The 25,078-nt window shown below is 44.6% G+C and overlaps 1 protein-coding gene across 1 annotated transcript in view; it reads left to right on the forward strand.

The window, feature by feature from the left end:
• The first annotated feature begins 23,962 nt into the window (after positions 1–23,962).
• The window catches only part of LOC115588442 (inactive dipeptidyl peptidase 10-like), a 119,057-nt gene continuing 117,941 nt past the window's right edge, over positions 23,963–25,078 (forward strand). Inside the window, exon 1 of the mRNA XM_030429057.1 lies at positions 23,963–24,312. Coding sequence (XP_030284917.1) covers positions 24,256–24,312 — 57 coding nt within the window. The 5' untranslated portion in view covers positions 23,963–24,255. The remainder of the gene's footprint in view (positions 24,313–25,078) is intronic.

Here is a 25,078-nt window from a genome sequence, read left to right on the forward strand (position 1 = left end):
AAGGAGAACTATCACGTTTTATCCTGTCCTTCCTTTCTCTCTCTTCAGTGTTTTGTTTTTGTTCTTGTGCATGTAAAAGGTCCTGAAAGGTAAAAAAGTTAAAGTCTGCACCAACTGAAGCTCCTTTCTCCCACAGAAAACACTGCTCCTGAACGCCTCATCTGTAGTCCCTCCTTTATTTCTGTGACTTTGTGACATCACACTATGTCACCATGTCACACATTTTTTATAATTTATGCCTAGAAGCTAGTCTGGAGCTCCAGGACTTGATTTAGCACAGCTGCTCTGTTGTTGTTAGAGACGCTGACTCAGGCGTGTGTGAGCTGACCAATCAGAGCAGAGGGAGGGGCCTTAAAGAGACAGGAGACCTAAAACAGTGTTTCAGACTGAGAATACTGATGTGTTTTTTGAGCATTACAGCATCTAAACCTGTTCTGGTATTATGAACCTGAAAATGAGCAGAAGATGTCGCCTTTAAAACTGTGATAATTAGATTAGGTTACTAACTACATTATTTAGTATTTAGTGAGTGTATCTGAATACATTTTAAAGCAGATTATGGGCAGGGTGGAGAGCCACCCTGCCCATAATCATCTACAACTGATTCTTTTCCAGCAGAAGCGACATGTTCTTTTTTAACAGTACGTCCATCAAAGCATTTTCAGTGTCTGTGCATGATATTTTGATTTTTGCACATTTACTGCACAACATATAAATGAACTCACTTACAGGCGACATGTTGATGCTGCGTGTTGACACAGGTTCACTCACATTCTCTCTTCAAATGGTTAACGGCTGCATTTCCACAAGGCTTTTATGCAAAGCACTTTACAATCTGCCTCATCCACACATTTAAATGACCCGTTTACTGTTTGTGTCATTTAAATATCATATAGATTCAGAGCAGAGATACCTGAGAGCACGTAAACGCACTCAGCTGTAGGAGCTGACACACACGCTGTGGGTTCGCTTGTGGAGGACACGCACACACATTTTATGCAGCTTTATTTCAAAGACTAAAACACACACACACGCAGACACACACACACGGCAGCCAACGCATGCACACTCAAACTATTTGTGAAGCTCTCAGCTCTCACAGAAGGCCGGCTGTGCTCGATTTAATGTGATAGTGACCTGAAAACTGCACTGACGAGACATGTACGGACACACCGACACACACACACACACACACACACACACACACACGCACACACACACACGCACACACACTTCATCTGCCTGTTTATTACAGATCAGCCTTCTGGGTCTGTGCTAACAAAGCTTTCTAAAAATAAGAGACGCTCCTCACCGTCTGGTTTCGGACAACAGACTTAAAGAATGTGAGCAGATTTGTTTCTTCTGGTCTGCTGGACGAGAAACTTCACAAAGTGTTTGGATCAGAAACGCGTTCCAGCAGAGATTTCTTTATTTCATTACTGTTCTTATGCAGCAAATGTGATTCAGCTGAATTATGGTTATAAAAATGATCTGATTTTCTTTGATCTGTGTCAAAAAGATATTCAAGGCTTTTTTTTACATTTATTATCATCAAGTTTTGGACAAATAAAAGCTGCAATCTGTTTTAATTAAGTCAAATCTTAAAGTTGTGAACTAGTTTAGAAGCTGCTGGTGACGTTCATGTGATTATCAGGACGCTGACCTGACACTGCTCCTCCTTCTGCCCCTCTCTCTCCTCCTCCTCCTCATCTTTCTTCTTCCTCTTCTTCTCTCTTTCCTTCTCCTCTTACTTCTTCTTCTTCCTTTCTCTTCTTCGTCTCTCTTTCCTTCTTCTTCTTCTTCTTCTTCTACCTCTCTACCCTTCTCCCCTTATTTCTTCTTCCTCTCTCTTTCCTTCTCCTCTTCCTCTTCCTCCTCCTTCTTCTTCTTCCTCTCTCTTTCCTTCTCCTCTTCCTCTTCCTCCTCCTTCTTCTTCTTCCTCTCTCTTTCCTTCTCCTCCTCCTCCTCCTTCTTCTTCCTCTCTCTTTCCTTCTCCTCCTCCTCCTTCTTCTTCTTCTTCCTCTCTCTTTCCTTCTCCTCTTCCTCCTTCTCCTTTTTCTTCCCCTCTCTTTCCTTCTTCTTCTCCCCCTTCCCACCCTTCTACTTTGACCCACCTTCCCCCTCTTCTCTTCCTCCCTGTGTTTTTCTCTTTCTCTACATTCATTCAGTTGAAACTTACACCTGACAGATATTTTACAGGATGATTTTAGTATTTGTTGGCTCTTCAAAATAAACATCCACCACCTCGAGGCCAAATAATGGATTCAGTATTTCCAAATAAAATTGTAATACTAGATTTCAAACATGTGTATCTCCTCGGAGGGAAATAAAATGATAAAATGACCGAAAATATAAATTAAACAGTTAACTGGTTGAGTAAACGGAGATGGAGGGAGGTGGGGTTGTGTTGGGGGGACCTGGACTCCTTCAGGACGATCCTGTCTCCGGCCCTGCTTGTTGAAAACACAGCTGAGCTAATCTTAAATGTAGATAAAGTAAAGTTAGCGTCTCAGGTGTCTCCAACACTAACAGACGATGACAGGTAACGATGTCGCTCCCTCAAAACTGCAGCCGACTACTCTTTGCACTCATGCAGTCATAAATCAGAAGAGACAGAACAGAGAGGTGAACTCTGTCTGAAGTTACTGCAGGTGTGAGAGCGTGATGATAAACTGACTCTACAGTGTTTTGCACTATAAAAGCCGACCTCACTCACTGCAGGGCTGCCGGTACAGTAACAACCACCGCGTTGAATATAAAACTAAAGATGCATCGATGTACTGAATGCTTAGTGTCTCTGAGGGAGCCGCAGAAGACGTGCTGGGAAACAATCAGACTTGTTTCATTACATGCTTTTGTTTTTATCTCAATATAAATAATACAGCATATCGTAAAATTGTAATGTATATTCAATGGAGATTATTTTAGTCCTCAGAGGAGGAGGAGTCTGTTTTCTTCGCATGTTGTATCTTTCTGACTGCACCGAGCCGACCGGAAAACATTATTTGTCGCAGGGATCAAACAAGGCACAAAATGCAAAGTTTTAGCCAAATGTTAACGAGGAATCCTGGAGGTTTATCGTTACATTTCTGGATTTGCGAGCTCATGCGAGAACCAATCCTGTCAGGCTTCTAGTTTGACGTAGCGTGCGAGGAACAGCAGCTGTCTGAAGTGTTTTTCTTTTCATGGAGAGTTTGATTCACCAGTTGGTTCTGCTGGTGGGACGCTCTCCCCTCGCTGCTGATCTGACTGATTGAAGTAAGCCGCTGATAGACAGATGGTTCATCCAATCAGCTGCCAAGTGTTTGCTGAGAGTGTCCAACAACAGCAGCAACAAACCATCTGTTGACTCACAAGAGATATTACAATAAAGCAGAGTTCGGTCACGTCGAAAGCTACATTCCCTTTGAATGCATCTCACATCTTTCATCGCAGTTATCAGGTCATACCGTTGTTTTCTTCACGAGAGATAAACTGAACTTTTGAGTTTTGTGTTTTCTGATTCACTTTGAGCAAGTTTGTTCCAGCATGTTGTGACGGACACAAATCATAAGCAACATCTGTCCACTATGAGAACTCCCACACAAGACACTTTAATGGAGGAGGAAATTTAATCTAAAACTCTACAGAGACGGAACCAGCAGCTCGCTCAAGCACAAAACTCCCACATCTTAAAATCACAGAAGTAGTCTGACGTGTTTGTAATATTTATTTGTATTTGTTCTGCCTTCTTTATTTTTGAAAGGACGGTTTAGAGATTGCTAATGGACTGGAACTGAACTACTGTAGTGCTGCTGCTTTTATTTTGTCCTCTGTCCAAAACCTCCAGCCTCGTCTCTCCTCCCCCAGGACGACCCCACTGTACATCTCAGAGTGGCTCTATCCCAATTCAGGGTTCTGCATCCTTCGGAGGAGCATTTGAAGGCCAATTATGTCACAACGCCGAACAAAGGCTGTCCCAATCCGAAGGCTCCTCCAGATGCAGCCCACAAATGCTCCTTCGTTTCCCTGTTTTTGGAGGATGCACCGCTACGATCCGAAAAAGAAGAAAGAAAGAGAGAAAATGGCGACATCGTGGGCGTAGATCGTCACTTTCACAGACCTTGGCGGCAGAAATCTTGACGTAGGCTAAGGATGAAACATCTTGTGACGCAACCAGGAAATGCTTTAAAGGCTAGACCGTCGTATTTAACAACGGCTGACGAGGTTAACAAGGTCTCTCTGAAGGACTCGGGTCCTTCGAAGGATGCAGACCCTGAATTGGGATACAGCCAGTATCTTCCCAGAGCTGCCGTTCTCCACCTGTCCACCAGATGCCCTGGGACTCCTACCTGACTCCCTCATCCACCTGCTCACCTCTTTACACTCCCAAATCATCCACACCTGCTGACACACCTGCATCTCATTCTGTCCTCAGTCCTTCAGTGTCTATAAACAGCTCAGCAGGCTCTCTGAGTTTGGTTTCCTTCTCCTGCCTGACTGCAAACTATTTCTTTGGTGACGTCCTTTTTCCCTCAACGTGTGTGTACATTCAGGTCTCACTGCCTCGTGCAGACATCCATGAAAAACTTGTAAAGATCCATGCCATAGAACTGTATAAACAAGAAGAGACGCGTTCACACAGACGAGTCCTCAGATGAGACAGCTCATCCGACGACTGCTGAGTCAAATCAAATCCCTCTGCAGCGACTCCATCAAGCAAATAAAAGTCCTCATTCGCTCTAAGCTGCCCTGGAACGTGATGCAGAGTCTGTCCGGAGCCTCGTCCTCAGCCCTCTGAGCTGCAGGCAGCGTCTACCAGGGGACTGGCTGCGGCAGCTGGATGCATCGCCCGGATTTGAGGACACCAGAGCGTCCAACAAGCCACCAGATGATCCGTGGCTTAGCAGGGATTTGCAACTGACCCGAATTTGTGCACTGAAAGTGTCAGTGGCAGCCTTGCTCCAGTTTGCATGGGGGCTGTTTTTTTTCTTTCTTCTCTGTAGTTAGTCTTGGCTCATGCTCTGTAATTAAATGAGGACATACAGATAATCCATTAAATATGCTGACAGTGGTGCTAAAGATAGCACAGTGAGCGTAATTAGTAAGATTTTTGTGTGATTTGGTTTGTTTTCATTGTCGTGACGCTCCTTCTTTGGATGCAGCGTTTCTTACAGAAGGAGTCTCCGGTTTTGTTTCCTTTGGCAACAGAGAACAACAAATCCTCCACAAGCTACAGAAACGTACCAAACATGTGCAGATGCAGCAGCGGCGCCACCGCAGATCTACATCTCTCCGTGGAGTACAGTGTGTCACCGCTGCTCCTCGTGCAGCTGTTTTATTTTTATACGTTCCAGCAGCAGAACCAGACAGAAGCTCTTTGGTCGGCTGCCAGTCGCCGCTGCAGCACGGCGTGTGTCAACTGAAGTCAAAGTCTGCGTGCATCAGTTCGTAGATTACAGTCAGTGGGCCGTCTGGCGGCGTTGACGGCCGCAGCAGCCGATGACAGTCTCTCAGAGTGCATCAATAATGCAAAATCTTATCTGCACTCTGCAAAAAAAAAACTGAAAATGGGCCTTTTTTCCGTGAAGGTAACTTCGCCGACAGACGTCCAATTACTGGCAGCGCAGACGTCCCCTGAAAATGATTCACATTGAAAGATTTGATTCTCAGAGCTGCGTGTTGTGTGTTTGTGTGTCCTTCTATTCAAAAATGCACACTGGTGTGCAACAACCATTTTTTTGATTTCCTCCTCATTTGGTTGTTTGAATACAGGAAGCTTTGTGGATGACTGGAGTTAATGAAAAAGGTTCCTCTGAACTCCGGGTGCCCCCGTTTTTCTGCTTCCTGTTCGTTAAGTAGGAATAAAAACCAATCATGAATGTCTGCCTCAAATCCTCCAAAAGTTACCGGAACAAAAGTGCTGAGACTTCTGCTTTCTACCAACCCAGAATCTAACAGAGCGAATGTGAATTATACAACTTATTGTATTTTTAACCGTACAAGGCCGTGATACACCAACAAATGCTTAAAATAGGACCAACCTAACTTTAAAGTTTAGTTTCAGACATATAAATACGTGTGTTACATATTACTGGATGCTATCATTTGAAAGTAATATGTAACTTGAGTGATTACTGATACTGATTATACTACTTTTCTGTCGCTGACGAGGCTGCGTTCCATTAATTAATCATCGCTGTGTTTTCCTCTCACTCATCGTCGGCTCGTCTGTGTTCTCTGGTTTCTGGTTTGTCTTCAGTTTTGTGTCTCTCCTCCTGATTTACTTCGTCTTCCTCTTTTTGTTTTTTGGGAATTTAGATGTCAGCTCTTTGTGTGTTGTTTATCTGTGTGCTTTTTTGATGAAATGTGACAAAACCAACAGCAGGCAGGAGGAAAAGAAAATACGTCTCCTGTTCAGTTGAGCGACGGACTTCACAGGATAATATTCACAACACAACAGCCTTTTTGGATTCTGTTGATCAGAGGACCCTGGAGGACTAAACGAGGATGAATTATTGAAGAATGGACACAAATTAAGACTTCCGGAGCTCTTCAGAGGTACGGACTTGTTTCTGTCTCTTGTGCTCAACACATCTGTAAATCTTCATGAACTATTCTTTGTTTCTTACGGTTTCGAACGCGTGCTTCCACAAGTTGATCTGAACTCGCACACTTCAACATCTCCTCGTAAACAACATAGATATTCACGCATCGGTGATTTAAGTGTTTGGATCTTTAACGCTTGGAGAGAAATACTACGAGATGTGTCACGTCTTACAAACACACCCTGTTTTTAACTCTGCTGGGATTCTTCAGAAGCAGAGACGCATTAATGATGAAGATGTCCAGAAATAGCAGCGCGGTGACATGTTGTCAGTGAGGATGTGGAGGTGTGTAGGAGGCTTACTCTGTGTGTTTAACAGCTTGTGTTTTTATTTCCTGGTGAACTGCTGATTGTTTCTCTCCCTCCTACTCGCACCACTACAGTGTGTATATATTTTCATCATGTTCAAACCACGACTGTTCTTTATACTTCCTGTGGCTGATGGTGAACCGTCTCTATAAGCCCACAGAACATCTCACAGGTAAAACACGTCAGTAAACACAGTTTGTTCCAGAATGATTGCATCCTGACTTTTGTGGTATCAGGGTTGCAGACCATCATATTTCCAACATCGTTTTGAGAGCCGTTCAGTAACTGAAATGTCCAGGTTCTGACAGATGGACTGAGGAAAGAGCCGTGCTGCACTTCAGGGTCACTAATGGAGAGCCTGAGTTAACTCCACTTCATCCACTTCATGATCCTGGTCAGTGGAGCTCAGTGATGTTAGTTACCTGCTCCCTCTTCTGTGCTCCTCCATCAGGTAATAACCTTGTTTTTAAGGGAGAGTGGAGGAGCAGGAGTTCTCCTCTTCAACGGACCGAGCAGTCCTGACCGTGTTAGATCATCTCTGTCTTCACTTGGTCTTTTGTTTTTTCATTTTTTGTGGCCACAACAACAATCCATTGATCGACTTTCTCAACAGCTCACGTCGTTCATGATGTTTTCAGTAACGTTAAAATGTCGCCATGTGGACAATTATACTACCAAGCACGTCTTCTTTTTCTTCTTCTGTATGATTTCCGGTCAGCGTGGACCTCCGCGCATTCCCACTGATCTATCCAATCAGATTCAACAAGTACAAGTCCCGCCCATTTCGTTCGGTGTCTATAGACAAAATTGTGATGTGTTTTCCGGTTAATGTCATCTTGTTTTTGGAAGTTGCGATCAAGTTTTCTTACTTGCTGTTGTGTTTTGTACCCGTCGGCAGTGGCGTACACAGACTTTTTGAAGGGCAGGGGCGAAAAGAAGGGCACTTTAGATTGTGTTTTGGCTCCCAAGAGGGCACCTTAACACGCGTTTTGGCTCCCAAGAGGGCACTTTAGCACATGTTTTGGCTCCCAAGAGGTCACTTTAGTACATGTTTTGGCTCCCAAGAGGACACTTTAGCACGTGTTTTGGCTCCCAAGAGGTCACTTTAGTACATGTTTTGGCTCCCAAGAGGGCACTTTAGCACGTGTTTTGGCTCCCAAGAGGGCACTTTAGCACGTGTTTTGGATCCCAAGAGAGCACTTTAGCAAGTGCTCTGGCTCCCAAGAGGGCAGTTTATCATGTTTTAACCAGCCAAGGGGGCAGTTTAGTGTGTTATGTCAACCAAGAGGGCACTTCGGCACGCTTTTTTGACTCCCAAGAGGGCACTTTAGCACACGTTTTTCAACAATTGGGCCACGAGGGGGGGCGACTGTTTTTTTTGTGGCTGTCTTTGCATCACTCTCTCCTCTGTGGAGCTCTGCCTCCCTCAGATAGAGCCAAAGGTGTTTTGTCTCAGGTGAGAATTTAACAAAATTGGTTGAACTGGACCTTGAGTTGAGTTTCCTTTGTTGTTAAATATTCAAACTGTCTCGGAGAAGTTAATATTTTGTATTATCTTAAAGAAACTCCTCTTTACTTGAGTCGTGTCACGTTCTACAAACATCTTGCTGAATGCTGAGTTTGTCTTCGGAGGCAGAGATGTAAATCTGACAACACGGCGGGTGAACTCGCCCAAAATAGCAGCACAGACTGAATATTAGCGCCGCATAAATTGACTCACTGCAGGTGCATATTGCTAATTTATTTACACACCATGCCAGTGGGATGTGGGAGTAAACACAACATGTGGAAAACAGAAATAGCTTCAAGAAGTCAGAACGACAACAGAGGCTACGGGGGAGATTGAGAGAAGCTTTAGATCCGACAGAAAAGGTGACAGATATCCTCCAACAGAGCAGAGTGTGATTTATTTCACACGTGTCGACAAAGGAAGCTGCTTTTATACGATCACTTGAAGCGGCAGTAAACAGTCGTGCAGCGCTGCGGCGGTGTGTGAAGAAACTAGATCGACCATCATCGTCAAACAGCACGAGCCAAAGCAAAATATTGTTTTCTGTTTCCGTGGGTGTCATTTTTGTAAATACGAATCCTCTGCTGCCTCAAAAACAGCAGAGTGAACAATGTGCAGAAAGGTTTTCAGGGGCTGATTGTTTCACATCCAGAGAGAAACTTAATGAATCCCGACTGAGCGGAGAAACATATGGCCTGCATCAGCTCCGGTCTCGAGACAGCTCCACACCAGTTTTATACTATAGTTGTTCTTTTTTCAAGACAGAGCCAAAAACAGAAGAACTCCTTTGTACATCTACTACAGGAGACAGGTGTGTGTGAGACAAACTCCTGCATTCTAATTATTTTTCCACCCCTGCTCCTCAAACATCCAGAGTCTGCCAATATTAATCAGAATAATATCCCAATCAGAACAAAAATGCCTCACGTAACCAAATCAATCAGTAGAGACTGGTCTGATCAGAAGGGATCAATAAAATCCAGAAAGCTGGTTTAAACCTTTAGGATAACAAAGCAAAATATTAGCGCCTGCTAACCCTTTAAATGCTGAATGTGATTGTTTATCCCAGAAACTTGGCCGGAGGAGAACAGAACCGGTCAGAACCAGACATTCTAAACGTTTAAGGGTAGAACCAGAAACACAAATAAAGCTCAGCGTTGATTATCTTGTGCACGTTCTTTCACAACGCTCTCTCAGCTACGCTTCAGTTTTCACATTTAGCCACGATTAAATCAACCAATCCTGTCGTTGCCGTCCGACTCTAAATCTGATCTGCTCTCTGCTGTGAGCGGCGGTCGTTTCAGTGAGAGTGGCGGGTCGTTGTGACCCTCCTCCACCTCATCGCATCCAGATCTCCTGCCATTTATCTTCATCACATCGTCCCCCACCACCATCCTCCATCAGGAGGGACGGATGAGGGGTCCCTTTACTGATCGCTTCACCATCCGTCTTAAAACAGAAAGGACGTCCCACTGTGGCCTGATTGACTGATTAAGACTCATATTTCGTCTGCTGAGGTGCTCAAAAACAAATAAAAACAAAAATATTATGTTATTATACATAAAAATAAGCCTGTCCTGATTGTTTTATCACTCCAAGGACACGACGTGGGTCCATCTGGACGAGAGGCAGCGCAAATGAACGACTTGATTAACTGAATTTTCCGAATAGTAAAAAAGAAAAGACTACTTTTGTTCTATCCTGGCAGATTAGATACTCTAACTCTTCTAATTAAAGACCCTCTGTGGACCTGCTGTGTCGTCCTGGAAGACGCTCGCTAGTTAATGCTAGCAGACTCCATTGCTAAGCTCATGTTAGCTGCTGTTGCTCTCCGTTAGAGGAGCCAAGAGAGGCATTGAGACGAGGCGTGTAGAGCTGGAATATTTCCACGAATAACTCAGCGGATTCAGGATTTATTTTGGAGAAGTCGCCACTTGGAAAATCCACCCGAGTTGTTCTCAACGGTTAAACAAATCGTCCACAGGCAACTGAGAGAGAGGGGGAGGGTTTAATCTTTCACTTCACGTCACAATGTGATAAAAAAGTGATTCATACATTAATATTTCTAGAAATTGTTTAAATGAGCCACTTTAAATGGGGCACAAATGCACGTTACAACCTTCATCTGGCAGAAAAACACAAACAACACCGAGCCAAACGTCACATCACTGGTGAGAGAGTGAGAGAGTGAGTCTTATCTTTCACGTCACGTCACAATCTGCTCACATATGGCCGATAAAAAAGTAGAAATTGTTAAAAAAAAACACACACAAACAACACCGAGCCAAACGTCGAATCACTGGTGTGTCAGCGTCTCTTCACTGCTCCGGCTCAGCATGTCGTGGTGGAACAACTTCTGTGTAATGAAGAGTGTCAAACCAGCCGCTGACATCTTTATACTCCATCTATCGCAGGCCCGACGCTAATCAATTAGCGATAGAGGTTCTGTTTATTGAGGGAAAATTGAACTGAACAGATGATATATCGGCTCCTCAGCCGGCTGAACGGAGCAGTATATTGTAATGGTATTGGATGGACATAAAATCAGACTCCACTCTCCATTAGCTTCGGTTCTACTCGAGCGTCGTGTGTCAAACTGGACTGATAATTGATTATTTTGAAGTCCGTCTGCGATCTGCTGACACGGCACCTATTCAGCGCTCAATACGGCGTTATAGCTGCTGCTCACTCCTGCAGCGTGAACACGATGCGTCCAGCGTTCACTCCCCGGGGTTAATCATGACGTATGATATAAAAATGGCCGCCGGTCAGGAGCTCAGTCGGTGACCTGCTGCGGTTCGCGCCGCACGCTTCGCCAACATGTCGGCCAGTTTTAAGATCCTCTCTGCGCTGAAACAATCATTACAATTAACGGCCCTGCTTGATTAAACTGTATCTGCTCGCAGAGAGCAGGATGCCGAGGCCTCCAGGGGGCCGTTACAGCACAGAACATGTAGTTCAGTGGTTCAGCTTTTAATTGTGATCATCGCTCCACGCAGGCTGCTGTCACATGTGAACACTTTTATTATACGTTATTTTTAGGCAAATAGAGACCAGAGAGTTTGTGTGAGTGCTTCTCACCTCACTCTGCTCTTCCTCAGGGTCTCCTCACAGACTAAATCTAGTTTTCACAAAAACGCGACTACTGGTTGTGTTGTGTGCTCAGTGGGAGACTGTTCTGTGTTTCTTTGACTAACAGGATGTTGTGTGATGAGACTCAGTTGTGGCTGATATTCCTGACGGTCGTCTTTTCTAAGATATCATGTTCTTTTTTATGTTTGGATATTTTTCATCTATTTTTTCCTCTGAACGTACGGAGAGCTTTTTCTTCAAGTTGGTCTGTAGCTGCTGTGTCTTCTTTTTCTTCTTCTTCTTCTTCTTCCTCCATCTTTTGCTTTTTCCTCCTCCTCCTTCATCGTCTCCTACATCCCGTCTTCTTGTCTTTCATCATCATCTTCTTCTTCCTCTCTTTCATCTTTTTCTTCCTCCTCCTCCTCCTTCATCTTCTCCTACATCTCGTCTTCTTCTCTTTCATCACCTTCTTCTTCTCTTTCATCTGTTTCTTCTTCTTCTCCTCCTTCATCTTCTTTCTCCTCCTTCTCGTCCTCTTTTCTTTCATCATCTTCTTCTCTTTCATCATCTTCTTCTCTTTCATCTGTTTCTTCTTCTTCTCCTCCTCCTTCTTCTTTTTCTTTCTCCTCCTTCTCATCTTCCTCTCTTTCATCTTCTTCTTCTCTTTCATCTGTTTCTTCTTCTTCTCCTCCTCCTTCTTTTCCTTTCTCCTCCTTCTAATCTTCCTCTCTTTCATCTGTTTCTTCTTCTCCTCCTTCATGGTCTCCTACATCTCATCTTCTTTTTCTTTCATCTCCTTCTTCATCTTCTCCTCCTCCTCCTTCATCGTCTCCTACATCTCGTCTTCTTATTCTTCTTTCATCTTCATCTTCTCCTCCTCCTCCTCCTCCTCCTCCGTCTTCTTCTTCTTTGATTTTTCTATTGATTGACAGTTTTACTCGCTGCAGTTTTCTTCTTCATGTATTATCACTGACTGCTGTCCGTAAGCCAGATTGCCTCTCGGGGACAAGTTTTACCGTTGATGCCTCTCTCTTTGGTTCTGCACCGGACCGGCCCGTCATGTGATCCGTGATCTCCAAACAGAACCTGCTGCTGGGCTGAAATAAAACAATTAAAATGTGGTCGTTAATTCTTCCTTTTAACTCGCGGCTTGGTGGTGATATTATTGTTTCATTAAGAAGATATTAAAGTTTTGCTTTAATGTGCTTGTTATTCTGCAGGTGTCTTTAGTTTATTGCATCAATTTAACATTATAATGTTTTACTGACGTTTCATCATCTGCAAACAATATCCCACCACGAGAAAAGTCCAGGTGTCTGCAGGTGAAGGTTTCTTGCAACGTATGACGATGATTATCATAAAAAACGGACCTTCAGCTGAAAATGCGGTCACAAAAGTAAAGAAAAACACAACACAGCTCGAAAAAACAGGGGTGTAATAAAATGGAGGCTGCTCAGAGGCCTTGTGACGGTTTCACACACACACACACAAACAAATGTACTTTCTCTTTTGCTGTAACTTCTTGTTTTGTGACGCTCTGGTATCATCCAGCATCACTTCGACCGTGACAGACAAATGTAGTCAGAAATGTATCTCACAGACAGTCAAAAAGTGAAATGTATCGATGATTTGATTTGTGGACACCACTGCTCACTGTAAGGAGGGTAAATGTGTTTTCATCTTGTCTAAAAGGCCAGCGTCATTAAAGTGATATTCCGGTGTAAATTTAATCCACGGTCTAACACACCGTGAAACTGTGTTAGACTCCCTCTCGAGAGATCAAGTTAGCAGACCGCTAATTTACGGAGTTTTATCAACCTCAGAAACGACCGCACGACAACAATACACTGCAGTAAATGGATCCAAATATAAACCGCCACCAAAAAGCCACAAATAATGCTCAGAACAGCACCAAACTTCAGCAACAGTACAAATAGGGTCTCAGCACATAGTCCGGGGCATCTAACCTCCGCTAGCTTAGCTGGATTTCTACTGAAAAGCTGACTAAATTTACCACTCTTCTGCAGCAGCTTCCTGTTGACGGGAAGTCCCGACGAGTCGATTACCGAGTGCAGTAGAGTTCCGCGGCTCATGGATGAAAATGTATGATTATGATTCCATGGAAAAGCAATCAAAGTTCATATGTGTCTCACCTGCCAGTTTATAACAGTTATTATCGAGAGCGGACAGGGAAAAGAACGGAATTGAGCATTTCTAACCACACTCTGTAATCGACTTGTCGGGACTTCATGACCCGGAAGCTGATGGAGGAGAGTTGAAATCTGTTTTTAGCTTCACAATAGAAATCCAGCTAAGCTAGCGGAGGTTAGATGCCCCGGACTATGTGCTGAGACCCTATTTGTTCTGTTGCTGAAGTTTGGCGGTGTTCTGAGCATTATTTGTGGCTTTTTGGTGGCGGTTTATATTTGGATCCATTTACTGCAGTGTATTGTTGTCGTGCGGTCGTTTCTGAGGTTGATAAAACTCCGTAAATTAACAGTCTGCTAACTTGATCTCTCGAGAGGGAGTCTAACACAGTTTCACGGTGATTTAGACCATGGATTAAACTTACACCGGAATATCCCTTTAAAACGAGAGAAGTCTGAACCTCAAACTAAAGAATGCTGTTACAACGTGACAGTTGTGAATGTCATTTCATAGTCGTTTCATTGAGAATGGGATCTTGAGAGGAGCCATTGTGCTTTAATAAGCGTTATCAATATGAAATGAAAACCACTAAATTAAACGTATTACCATGAACTCCCAGCGTGGTTCTTTTATTCCCATATAATCACTGCGGTTGTACTGTTGCCATAGCTGAACATATAATACAGACGTTTCTCAACCACGAGGTCAAACATCATTAAAATATTATAACGTTTCTCTGTGATACATCTCACTCCTCGATTCATCACAGACGTCTTACTGCGAGGGTTATTCCCTCTGTGGGTTCAGTTTCTCTCCTTCTATTCTCTCTGTAATTACAAAGAGTCTTAAATAGACCGGTGCATTAATCATTTCCTGTCAGCCGTACCGACGCACAGTGAAGTGTGTCACGGCGTCGGTCCTCCGTGCAGCAGAGGATCCACAGAAAAGAGGAGATGTGACCTCGTTGCTCGCTGCGAGGGGGAAGTTCAAGGTTGAATCTGAGGCTTCGACTTCACTTACATTTAAAATGAGAGGTCACAATTATGTTACAGTACATCACAGTTAAAGACTGTTTACTGAGCTTTCTTTCCTCTTTTTTTGGGTACGTGGAGAGTTTGTAACCACAACTGTATTATCGTGACATCAATGTTTCATTTTTCAATATCACAGTAATCATGAATATTATGATATACTCACACAGCCACTTCCATTGTTCAGTAAATTAACTTCTCTGCGGACTTTAATAAATCTCTAATGTCAAATTTATGGATCATAGATACGCAAAGAAAAAACAATAACATAACAAAAAATAAAATAGTAAACAAATAATGCAGTTAAAGGTTTTAGCAGTCTTGTTTTGTTTTCTTAAAGGTCGACATAAGATTAATAATTTTCCGTCAGGGTTTTATTTTATGTCCAAGATTAGTTTTCTGTTCCGTTCTAACATCCTCTCAGCGCCCCTGCAGATCTGGACCAGCCCGTAGTTTTATGTAATAAGTCAGAATTGACATTTTACTGGGAGCTCCATGAGAAAGCCTGGTTGCACCACAGAGAGACTGCCTGATGTTTATCACACTGAGCTCTTGGACGTGCAGCGCTGCAGGACCTCCACTCCATTTCCTCTTCAAGGAGGTGCACAACCCCGCAGTTTCCTCCTCCCCTCGGTCCTATACCATCCCCACTCCTCCGCTTCTCCTCAGAGACCTCTGCCTCATTCATAATTAATGGGGCGACATATGAAAAGGTGAAGGGAAGAACCCCCAGAGAGCGAGCTTGGAAACAGGCTTGAAGGGTTGCGTGTTGAAACAGAATGGTAATGTGAGAAAGGTAAAAAAAGAAGCGAATCAGATCGTGGTGCTGCATGGACGACGTTTTGATTAGATCAGCTTCCACTTTAAGAGAAGCAGAAGAGCTCATCAGAACGGAGGCAGGAAGGTCGACCCATCTAATTCACCGCGAGCAGAGCGGTGAACGGTCCCACACGTCCTCTTTACGCCAAAGTAAATGCTCACAAGTGGATGATGATGTACGATTCTGTTTAAGAGCTGATTGTGTGCAGCGAGGAGGAGGAGGAGCCTTCTGGTGGCGGTTACTTTTAGTTTTTGAGGTCGAGAGCAGCGACTGATGCAGATTTCTTTTAATGCAGTTTGAGGATCAACCCATCCAGATGCAACACAATCTCTAGAATTGGGTAAATGTTGGCAATGGACGTTTCTTCAAACCCAGATACAGTGATGTGCACAAGGCCCCCTCGTGGCCCAGTTCTTGAAAAACGCGCGCTAAAGTGCCCTCCTGGGAACCAAAACGTGTGCTAAAGTGCCCTCTTGGTTGGCAAAATACACTAAACTGCCCCCTTGGCTGGTTAAAACATGATAAACTGCCCTCTTGGGAGCCAAAATGCACGCTAAAGTGCCCTCTTGGGAGCCAAAATGCGCGCTGAAGTGCCCTCTTGGGAGCCAAAATGCGCCCTAAAGTGCCCTTCTTTTCGCCCCTGCCCTTCAAAAAGTCTGTGCACGCCACTGCCTGGATATGTTCCAACTGTACAATACTTTAGGTTTAGTTTTTTTGGTTTGGTTTGGTTTAGGAAAAAATAATGTTTTAGCTTAAAATGCCTGGTTCTGATGCCAAGAAGCAGGATGCAAATGTCACAACATCTCATTGAAAACACCTGTATTTTGTGAGGAAGTTGTCCTCAGGGTTCCTTAACAGTATCCAGTGGTTTCACACTTACAAATGTTGAAATGCCACAGTCCCGTGTTAAAGAATATCCAGTGGTTTCATGCTGTGGTCGCTGGAGACTTGAAGCATGAGACTCAGCATGTTTCACTGATATTAAACCAAAAACGGATTCTTTCCCCCGACACAGGACGGATTAGAGTCTCTGGTTTCGGTTGACCCGTCATGACCGCCTCCCTATAACCTGCCGCGCTTCCCTCTGATGTCACGGTGATATCAGCAAGTCTCAATCTGGGACTGCTGAAAGGTCAACAGATCAATACGCTGGAAAGGAAATAAAACCCAGCTGCTGTGTTCATTATCGTACAGCGAATTCAAAGAAAGCACAGGCTGCATTTTTTGAAAATCTTCCTTCTAGCACTAAAAAATACGGCGTCCCTGAAGGTCACAACATAACAGAAAACAGTGTGAGCTCACATACATGTAGCGCGAGCGTGTTACGACACGTTTTGTGTAAATGTCAACCTGACACGTGGGCTACACTTTTTCTCAGGTCGTAGGTTTTGAGGAGATGACTTAATCATCTTTCTATCTGGAGGAAGTACACGGCGCTCATGCATTTGAGACATAAATCAGTGTTTTCTCATGAATATGATTTAGGCCTCAGGATGTCGAGCCTGTATTTTACTGTCTCCTCAGATGTGTTATGTCCGCTGGAGAAAGAGACGTCCATAAATCAATCCTGTCTCCTCCCTTTCCGTGGAGCTGCAGTCGCTCTGCTATTACTCATCTGGAAATGGGAAGAATAACTTCAAGAATAAACCTGCAGTATCTCAGAAAACGATCAATTAGATCGAGGAAAAACTGACGCTATCATCGCTGTGTTATTGTTACTAACGACCTGATTCATCTAAAAATAGACGCTAATGATTTGGACAGTTACTGCAGTGATACTTTTCTGTTGGAGGAAATAACAACCTCCTTCAAAAGGAATAAATAAGTCTGATGATTAACTTCCACCAGGAGCTCTGACAGTTCTGGGAATCCATCAAAGGAAGACGACGAGCACTTTGTCCATCTTATCCGTTCGGGGGAAACAGTTGCATCCATCTCTCACTAATGTCCCTCCTCTGTATGAGACGCAGAAAGGAAACACATCAGTGGACGTGGTCACTGCTAATGAAACCGCCGGGCACAGATAACGCCGTCTGGCATTGTGGGTAGTGGAGGTGGAGATTTATTTAATGATTGCGAGCGGCTGTGGAGCTGGCTTGCCGGAGTGTAACACATCAGACGTGTGTGTGTGGAAATTGCATTTCCTCAGCGAGGGATCGAAAATGCCGAGAATTTTTTGAAAAAAAGAGTGACAGGTGCAGAACATACGAATAAACATGCAGACTCTCTGTGGGAATAGATGAAAAGATGAGTGATGATTGAAGGAGAATTGAAGGAGAGATGCAGCTCGCTTTTCTATTCTCCCCCCCCCCCTCCCCGAAAGCTGATTGAAGGCAAGTAGAGGCAGCACATCACTCTGCACTCAGGCTGCAGTCTGACGGACAGATTGTGACATCAGGAGGTGAGTTCGGCCTGACGCAGCACTCGCTCTCCCACCACGGCCCGGTGAACTCGCTCCTCCACGAGGCCTCTGGGCTGCATCAGCAGGGAATCATTTCTGTCATGTAGATCAAAGAGGAATCGATCATCATACCAGGAAAGAAAGCACGTGCTGCGTGTGAATGTGCAGCCAGGAATACATGAGACAGATTCAAAGGAATTTCTGAGAGGACAAAGTCAAAGTTGTGCCGTGCTGGAGCGTCGTGCTCGTCATCACAGCGGCCATTTAGTGAACCTGCGCGCCGCTTCCTGAATATAAATTTAGATTCTGTTCGGTGTCTGAAAAAAATGATCAAATATAAATTAGAGAGAGAAAAACAGATTGTGCCCGGCGTATTAAAATACCTCAATCAAAGGGAGCAAAAATAGAGCGGCCACAAGTGACTGAAATAAGAAAGGGATTCGAAGAAGAGAGAAAAAAAAAAATCGTTGTTACGTAACAGAAGGCACATTATCCTCAGGCCACAGATTACGAAAGAGTCAGAGGGATTAGTACACTTGGCACCCATGTGGGCAAAGGCAGCGTGGCGGGACTGAATGCACAGAATCGCAGAGTACTGTAGGACACTGAGCTTCGTCTGTAAGCATATCCACCACAGCAGCCCAGCTCCTCGAACAGATTTCATGTAACAGCGCGGCGGATTTCCTGAAAAAGCGGAAGAAGATTGAAGGAGAAGTGCCACGATGGTCGTATGGGAGGATGGAGGAAAACGCGATTTGCTGCAAGTCTCCACATCAAACACATCCGAGCGCTCTGCGGAGCAGTGTGAACACAGAGTGGTGGTAATTTTAGTCCCGTGCAGAATCTGAAATCTCATTCTGCGTCCACGCTCTGCCTTCGAGATGTGTTTCTGTGAGGAGACTGACACAAGTCCAAGTCACAACGCCCACGGGTTTGGATCCGTCTCACTCAGTCCTGCTGATCTTTGCATCCCATTTTAAATGAAAAGTTTCACAAAGGTTCATTCACTTTTGTACTTTTCTTTTAAAAGCAGCGTGAGTCCACCTGTAAGAGCTGCTTTGCAAGTGAAAGAGAAGTCAAAGAAAATAAAAACACTCACTGTGAATTGGAGTACTACAGTAATGGCTCACTACACTCAGGTGTGGACTCAGAAGCATGACTCAGAGATGAGTCAGGCGCGCTGAGAGCAAAGCTTTTCATTCTGTCAAACAAGCAGGAAGAAGTCAGTTGTAGGTAATCAAAACAAGCTCGAAGGCAAAAGTTAAAAAATCAGGAGTCGCAGGAAAAAGCCCAAAAACATTTAAGAGTAGTGGTTAGAAAGGTTGAACAGATCTGTGACGGAGGAGCATCTATTTACTTTTTATTTTTTACAGAGAATAATTTCACATGAATCAGTGAATCAGTGACATGAATGATGGCGTGATTATATTTAGCTGGTTCAGTTTCAGGGTCCCGTCACACTGTCATGGCTGACTGAAGAGAACAAAGCAATTTGTGATGTCATCCACCTGTTCTGGTGTGAACGTCGTCATGCAGTTTATTTGCATTTTGTTGTGCAGTTGAAGCACCTGAGTGGAAAAAATCTTACATATACACATGAAGCTGAGACTGTAACCTTCCGGAAACAGACACTTGCATTGTCTTAGTTTTCCACATGAGGTTTGTTTGGCTGAGGTTTGACATTTATCTCCATAAAATGTGCAAAGTTGTCCCAAAACAGTCGTATCCATGGCACGTACACTACAGTCCTGCAGGCTGTCAGTGATGCAACAGGGCCATTATTCATACCTTTCTGAAATTTCACTACTTTACTTCATAATCAGCAGTAAACTACGTGTATTATACAGAGAGTGATGAGAAAGTGATTCCAGACAGCTATGAATGCTGGGAGATTAAAGGACCATTTTCACAGCAGACATGTTGGACTCAGAGAAAGCTCAGGTGTAATTCATAACAATAAAAAACACTGCATTCCACTGAGGGAGCGCTAATGCTGGAGCCAACCAAGTTGCATTGTGGGTAATGTAGTTGCCAGGATTTGAAAAGCAGTCCATTGATCTACCTCTGCACTCCTATGTTTGACTCGTTATGGACAGCTGGACGGCATTCTTCTTCCTTTTTTAAATATCATGTCGCCTGCATCACCCATAATGCAATGCCCCTCATGGCCCAATTGTTGAAAAACGCATGCTAAAGTGCCCTCTTGGTTGGCAAAACACACTAAACTGCCCCCTTGGCTGGTTAAAACATGATAAACTGCCCTCTTGGGAGCCAAAACGCATGCTAAAGTGCCCTTTTAGGTGGCAAAAACACACGCTAAAGTGCCCTCTTGTGAGCCAAAACGTGCGCTAAAGTGCCCTCTTGGGTGGCAAAACCACGCGCTAAAGTGCCCTCTTGGGAGACAAAACACGCGCTAAAGTGCCCGCTCGGGTGGCAAAAACCCAGGCTAAAGTGCCCTCTTGGGAGCCAATACGTGCGCTAAAGTGCCCTTATTTTCACCCCTGCTCTTTAAAACGTCTGTGCACGCCACTGGTGTCTCATAAACATGATGAGTATATCTTACCAATCATGAAACAATCACACAGTCCGACGTCTGAGTCGTCTACATTCTCGTTTACTATCTTACAGTTTTCTTTTTTTTCTTAATCTCCTTAAAGATTTCGTGCACGGCGTTGTAATCCTGCGCTCAAAACCTCGAGCTCCCACCAGCTCGTCCTTGTTCCGTGTCGCCGCTGTTACTTCCCCTCAGTGACATTTTGTTGTCGGACTGCTGGACAGTGACACATTTCCTATCACACACCTCGACCTTTCACGCATCAAAAGGTCGCGTCTCCTCCTCTCTAAAACTGGATCCATGCTTTCAAGTTGAGGCGAGCGGCGGCCTTCAAAGTGCTCTGTGATAAGCTTAACAGAAGAGGAGGCCTTTACTTATTGATGCTGAGAAAACGCTGGCTCCATTCTGTTGGATAGTTTACAGCTGACTGCCACTGTGCCGTCGCTGTGTAACCGAACAGAGGGTGTAACTGTGTGACACCCGTCTTATCTCCTTTAAACTGCACAAGTCTTCAGAGCACGCTTCAAGTTAATTATCCTCAATCGTCATCAGCAGTCAAACACGGCGCGCGGCCTTCATGCATGGAACACCGATACTGAGGCTCCGCGTCCTGAAAATTTATTTGGACTTTTCTGTCCCCCCTGTAATAATAATAGCACAAGACTGCTTTAGGTAACAGGGTGAACAGAGTGGCCAAGACCTTTCACAATAAATGCCAACCGCTAGGCTCCTCTAATCTGAGCCGGAAAACAAAGAGGAAATTGCTGTTGACCTCTGAAGACGGAGCAGCGCTCAGAGCAGCAGTAAGTCTTAACTCCAGCGTCAGCGGCCAGATGTGTCTCTGCTAATGAATAACTGTTAGATGTGCACAGTTAAAATGAGATGCAACTCATGGATCAATTTCAAACCATCTGACACTCACAGATGTGTTGAAATGTTTCTCTGAGAAGCGACTTTATGTTTCTTTCGGTTCAGTTTATGACTTTATCTCGTGAGAACGACGTGCTGATGATACTCTGGTTAGTTTTAGGAACAACAACCACTTGGTTGAAGTTATGAAAAGAAAATGTTTTAAGTTGAATTAACTGTTTTTGTTGCCCCCCCCAAAATTCTGTAAATTGTCGATACGTCTGCTTAAGAAAATCAGCGGAATCGAGCTTGCAAGTGTTGAAAAGCCGCGCTCACTCTTCAGAAATGTTCAGGAGTTTCACAGTTACAAAAGTTAAACCGCCGTCTCAAACTATGGTCACTGGTTTGGCAGCTTTTATCGCCTTCACCTCCTGATATGAAAGTCAGGTGATGTGTATTCTTGTAGACTGTATCCTGGTGACTGAGGTGTCCATTTCTGGTTTGTTATAAGAAAAACAAATCGCCAGAACAAAGGTTAGAACTGCACATTTTCTCTCCGTTGTTCGATTCTTCTCTGACCTACTGGTGCACAAACCCAACATCCTCCATGTCATGACTTTCAGGATGTCCTCAGAGGTTCCTCCACCCTGCAGGCTTTACACCACCACCATCAGTGCCTTGGCTCCAGAGGGAGCCCGTCCTCGCTCCTGTGATCATGGTTGTACATTTAATGAAGAGGCTTCACACTGAGTCTAATCACCATGACCTTCCTTCTCTGCTACCACAAGAAATATCGCTGTATACCGGATTTATAACACCCAGGCTGGCAAATAGCTGAATTCAATTTACTCTGATAGATTGCTGTGAAACAGGGCAGAGGGGCTTAGTCAGAGGAAATAAACACATTTCACGTTTTTATAACATCACGCAGCTCAGTGGGGATTTTTGACTTTGAGTCAGTCGGTTCATAATCTGAGTAGAAAGAGAGAGTTCATGGGAACATCAGTATAGAAAACTGTGGGTAAAGTTACATTTCCAGTCTTTTATCTTGTCAGTTTACGGTTTGGAAAACATCATGTGCTTTGGTCGGCTCACACACAGCTGGAAATTGTCCAACGTTTCCTATAAAATTCCTCTTTGACGCTCACAAATGCTGAAAAAACCGATGTCAACCTCGGACGTACGTGTGGTTTGCAGAGACATTAACTGCTAACACTACATCGTGGTGACCGGACTGTTATTGCTGAAACAATGTTTTTGCAAACATCTCGACCAGATCGCTCTTGAAGGAGATATTATTATTATTATATAGATTATTCTAAACAAGGCCTTTTCCTGGTTAAACGAACACTTCAGTCCGGAACACTCTCGTCAGAGGATTAACAAGTTACTGCAACAAATGGAAACACAGTTATGTTCGGCTCCACTCTTGAGGCGCTCCCTGAATTGACCCAACCTCATGCCAAGCCAAAACAGGAAGCTCTGAACAAGACAATGCATTTGTTTTAATTGTTTTAACCTCGAGCCCTGATAGGACTCTGAACTAGCAGCATCGGTGTGTGGCAGCAATCGAGTGAGAGGGATGTGAATGAGGACGGAGATGTATTCAAACGGACTGAACGACTTCTAAGTCCTGCAGGAACGGACGCTAAACTTCATTATGCAGAACGTTACACTGTGTGCGATTTGGCGCTGACTACAAACAAAAGTCACGTCGTCACAATGTTATGTGTTGAAGTAAACGTGTCTGTGATCCGACCCTCTCACAAGTGACACGTGCTGTGTCTCAACTCAGGGTCTGCATCCTTCAGAGGAGCTTTTGAAGGCCAATCACGTCACAACGCCACTCGCCAATCCAAAGGCTCCTCCAGATGCTCCTCCTTTTTTTTCCTGTTTTTGGAGGATGCACCGCTACGATCCTTCGTGGCCTCACATATCCCAAGATTCTTTGCACGCCCGAAAAAGAAGAAAGCCAGAGAGAAGATGGCGACATCGCGTGGCGTAGATCGTCGCTTTCGCGGGCCTGGGTGGCAGAAATGGTGACGTAAGGGTAAAACATCTGGTGACGCAACCAGGAAATGCTCCAACGGCTAGACCGTCACATTTAACAACGGCTGACGAGGTTAACAAGGTCTCTCTGAAGGACTCGCCTTCAAAGACCACAAAGGCCGAGTCCTTCAGAGGATGCAGACCCTGAACTGAGACACAGCAGTGTTCAGCCTGTCACAAGACGCTGAACCATCAACATGAAAAAAGGTGAAAAAGTTACATCATGTTGCTTTAAGTTAGCAGAGACAGTGAGCAGATGGTGCCGATGACATCATCATCATCTGCTCCAGCTGATTCGATGTTTACATGTTTTTTTAAGGCTTTATTCAAAACGTAGATTTCTCTCAGTAACCGTCAAGTTTCCTGTGAAAAGCAAAGCCAGCACAGATCCGTGCCTGTAAGCCTCTCCACCAACATGCTGCTTTTAAAATGCATCAGGCATCAGTTTCATCGGGTTATGTAATTCCGTCCTCCTGCGATGATAAAACAAAAGTTAATTCGTGCTCCAGAAACTCTCCTCACCGACTGGAAACATTTTTTTTTTTTTTTTGGACCGGATTATAAACAGTCTGTTCGTCCTCTCGGGTGATGAGGGCTAACTCGCTCTCGGATGAATGAACGCCTCTCTCTCTCTCTCCCTCTCTCTCTCTCTTTCTCTCTCTTCCTCCCTCTCTCTCTCCCGCGCGCTCACAGCTGGCTCACCGGTCTTTACGCGCGACGCGTCATTGGCTGAGAACCCGCGCGTGTCTCAGAGACGGACGACGGACCAGTAAACGGCTCCAAACGAACCAGTTAACTAGTTCCAGAGGCTTCCCCCCCCTTCAGCGGCTGGTGCGTGTGATCACTCCGCTGCAGCTGATCGATCCGCGGACGGACCTGCTCTCTGTACCCGGGGCTGAGCGCGGAGCTCTCCACGGTGCTGAAACATGAACCAGAGCGCAGGAGCGGCGCAGCACAGCCGGCGCTACTCGGCCGATGGGAAGGTAAGAGAGAAGGCTGTCCGCTGCCTCTTGGTTTGAGACTGGAGGTGTTTGTGTGTTTGCTTGAAACGTCTGAGGAAAGTTTCAGAAGTGAGAGTAAAAGTTGTCTGCAGCGGGGAGAGGCTGGAACCACGTGGAGGAAGTTGTGAGAGATTTAAGGGACGTGTGTGTTGAAACCGTGTGTGTGAACATCTGATGTGTTTGTGTGATTGTGTTTCCTTCAGCAGCCACGATGTTCGATAAATGATTTAACAGGAGGGACAAACAGCGAGGACGCTCCCTCCCCCTCCCCCTCCTCTCTCTCTCTCTCTCTCTGGCATCCACTCGATTTAAATGATTTATGGGACTTTGAATATATGGACAGATGTGGCAGGTCAAATATTAACATTTAATATCCAGCCTGGATGCTGAACGCACGCATTTTGTCTCTCTTTAAGTGAAACGGATGAAACCGACTAAAAGCAGACCTATAGATGCACGCAGGGAAGAATAAAACATGATGTCTCTCAGCAGAGAAAGTGATTTAACAGTCATCTGCTGGACTGAACTGCTGGATCAGCTGTTTGTCAGTTCAGAGACACTGGACCTCACTGATGGAGACGCAGCAGTGTTTGTCACACAGTCAGCGGCTGTAAGGACAAAGACACAAAGCAAACACACACAGTGTGAAGTCAACCTGGAGCAGGTGCACATCTCTGTTGATAACTGGTCGAGCAGGATTTTGAATCTAGACAATCAGATAATGGGTGCGAGGGCGGGAGCTCTGTGT

This window comes from Sparus aurata, chromosome 9, assembly GCF_900880675.1.
Source record: "Sparus aurata chromosome 9, fSpaAur1.1, whole genome shotgun sequence".
NCBI classification, from domain to species: domain Eukaryota; kingdom Metazoa; phylum Chordata; class Actinopteri; order Spariformes; family Sparidae; genus Sparus; species Sparus aurata.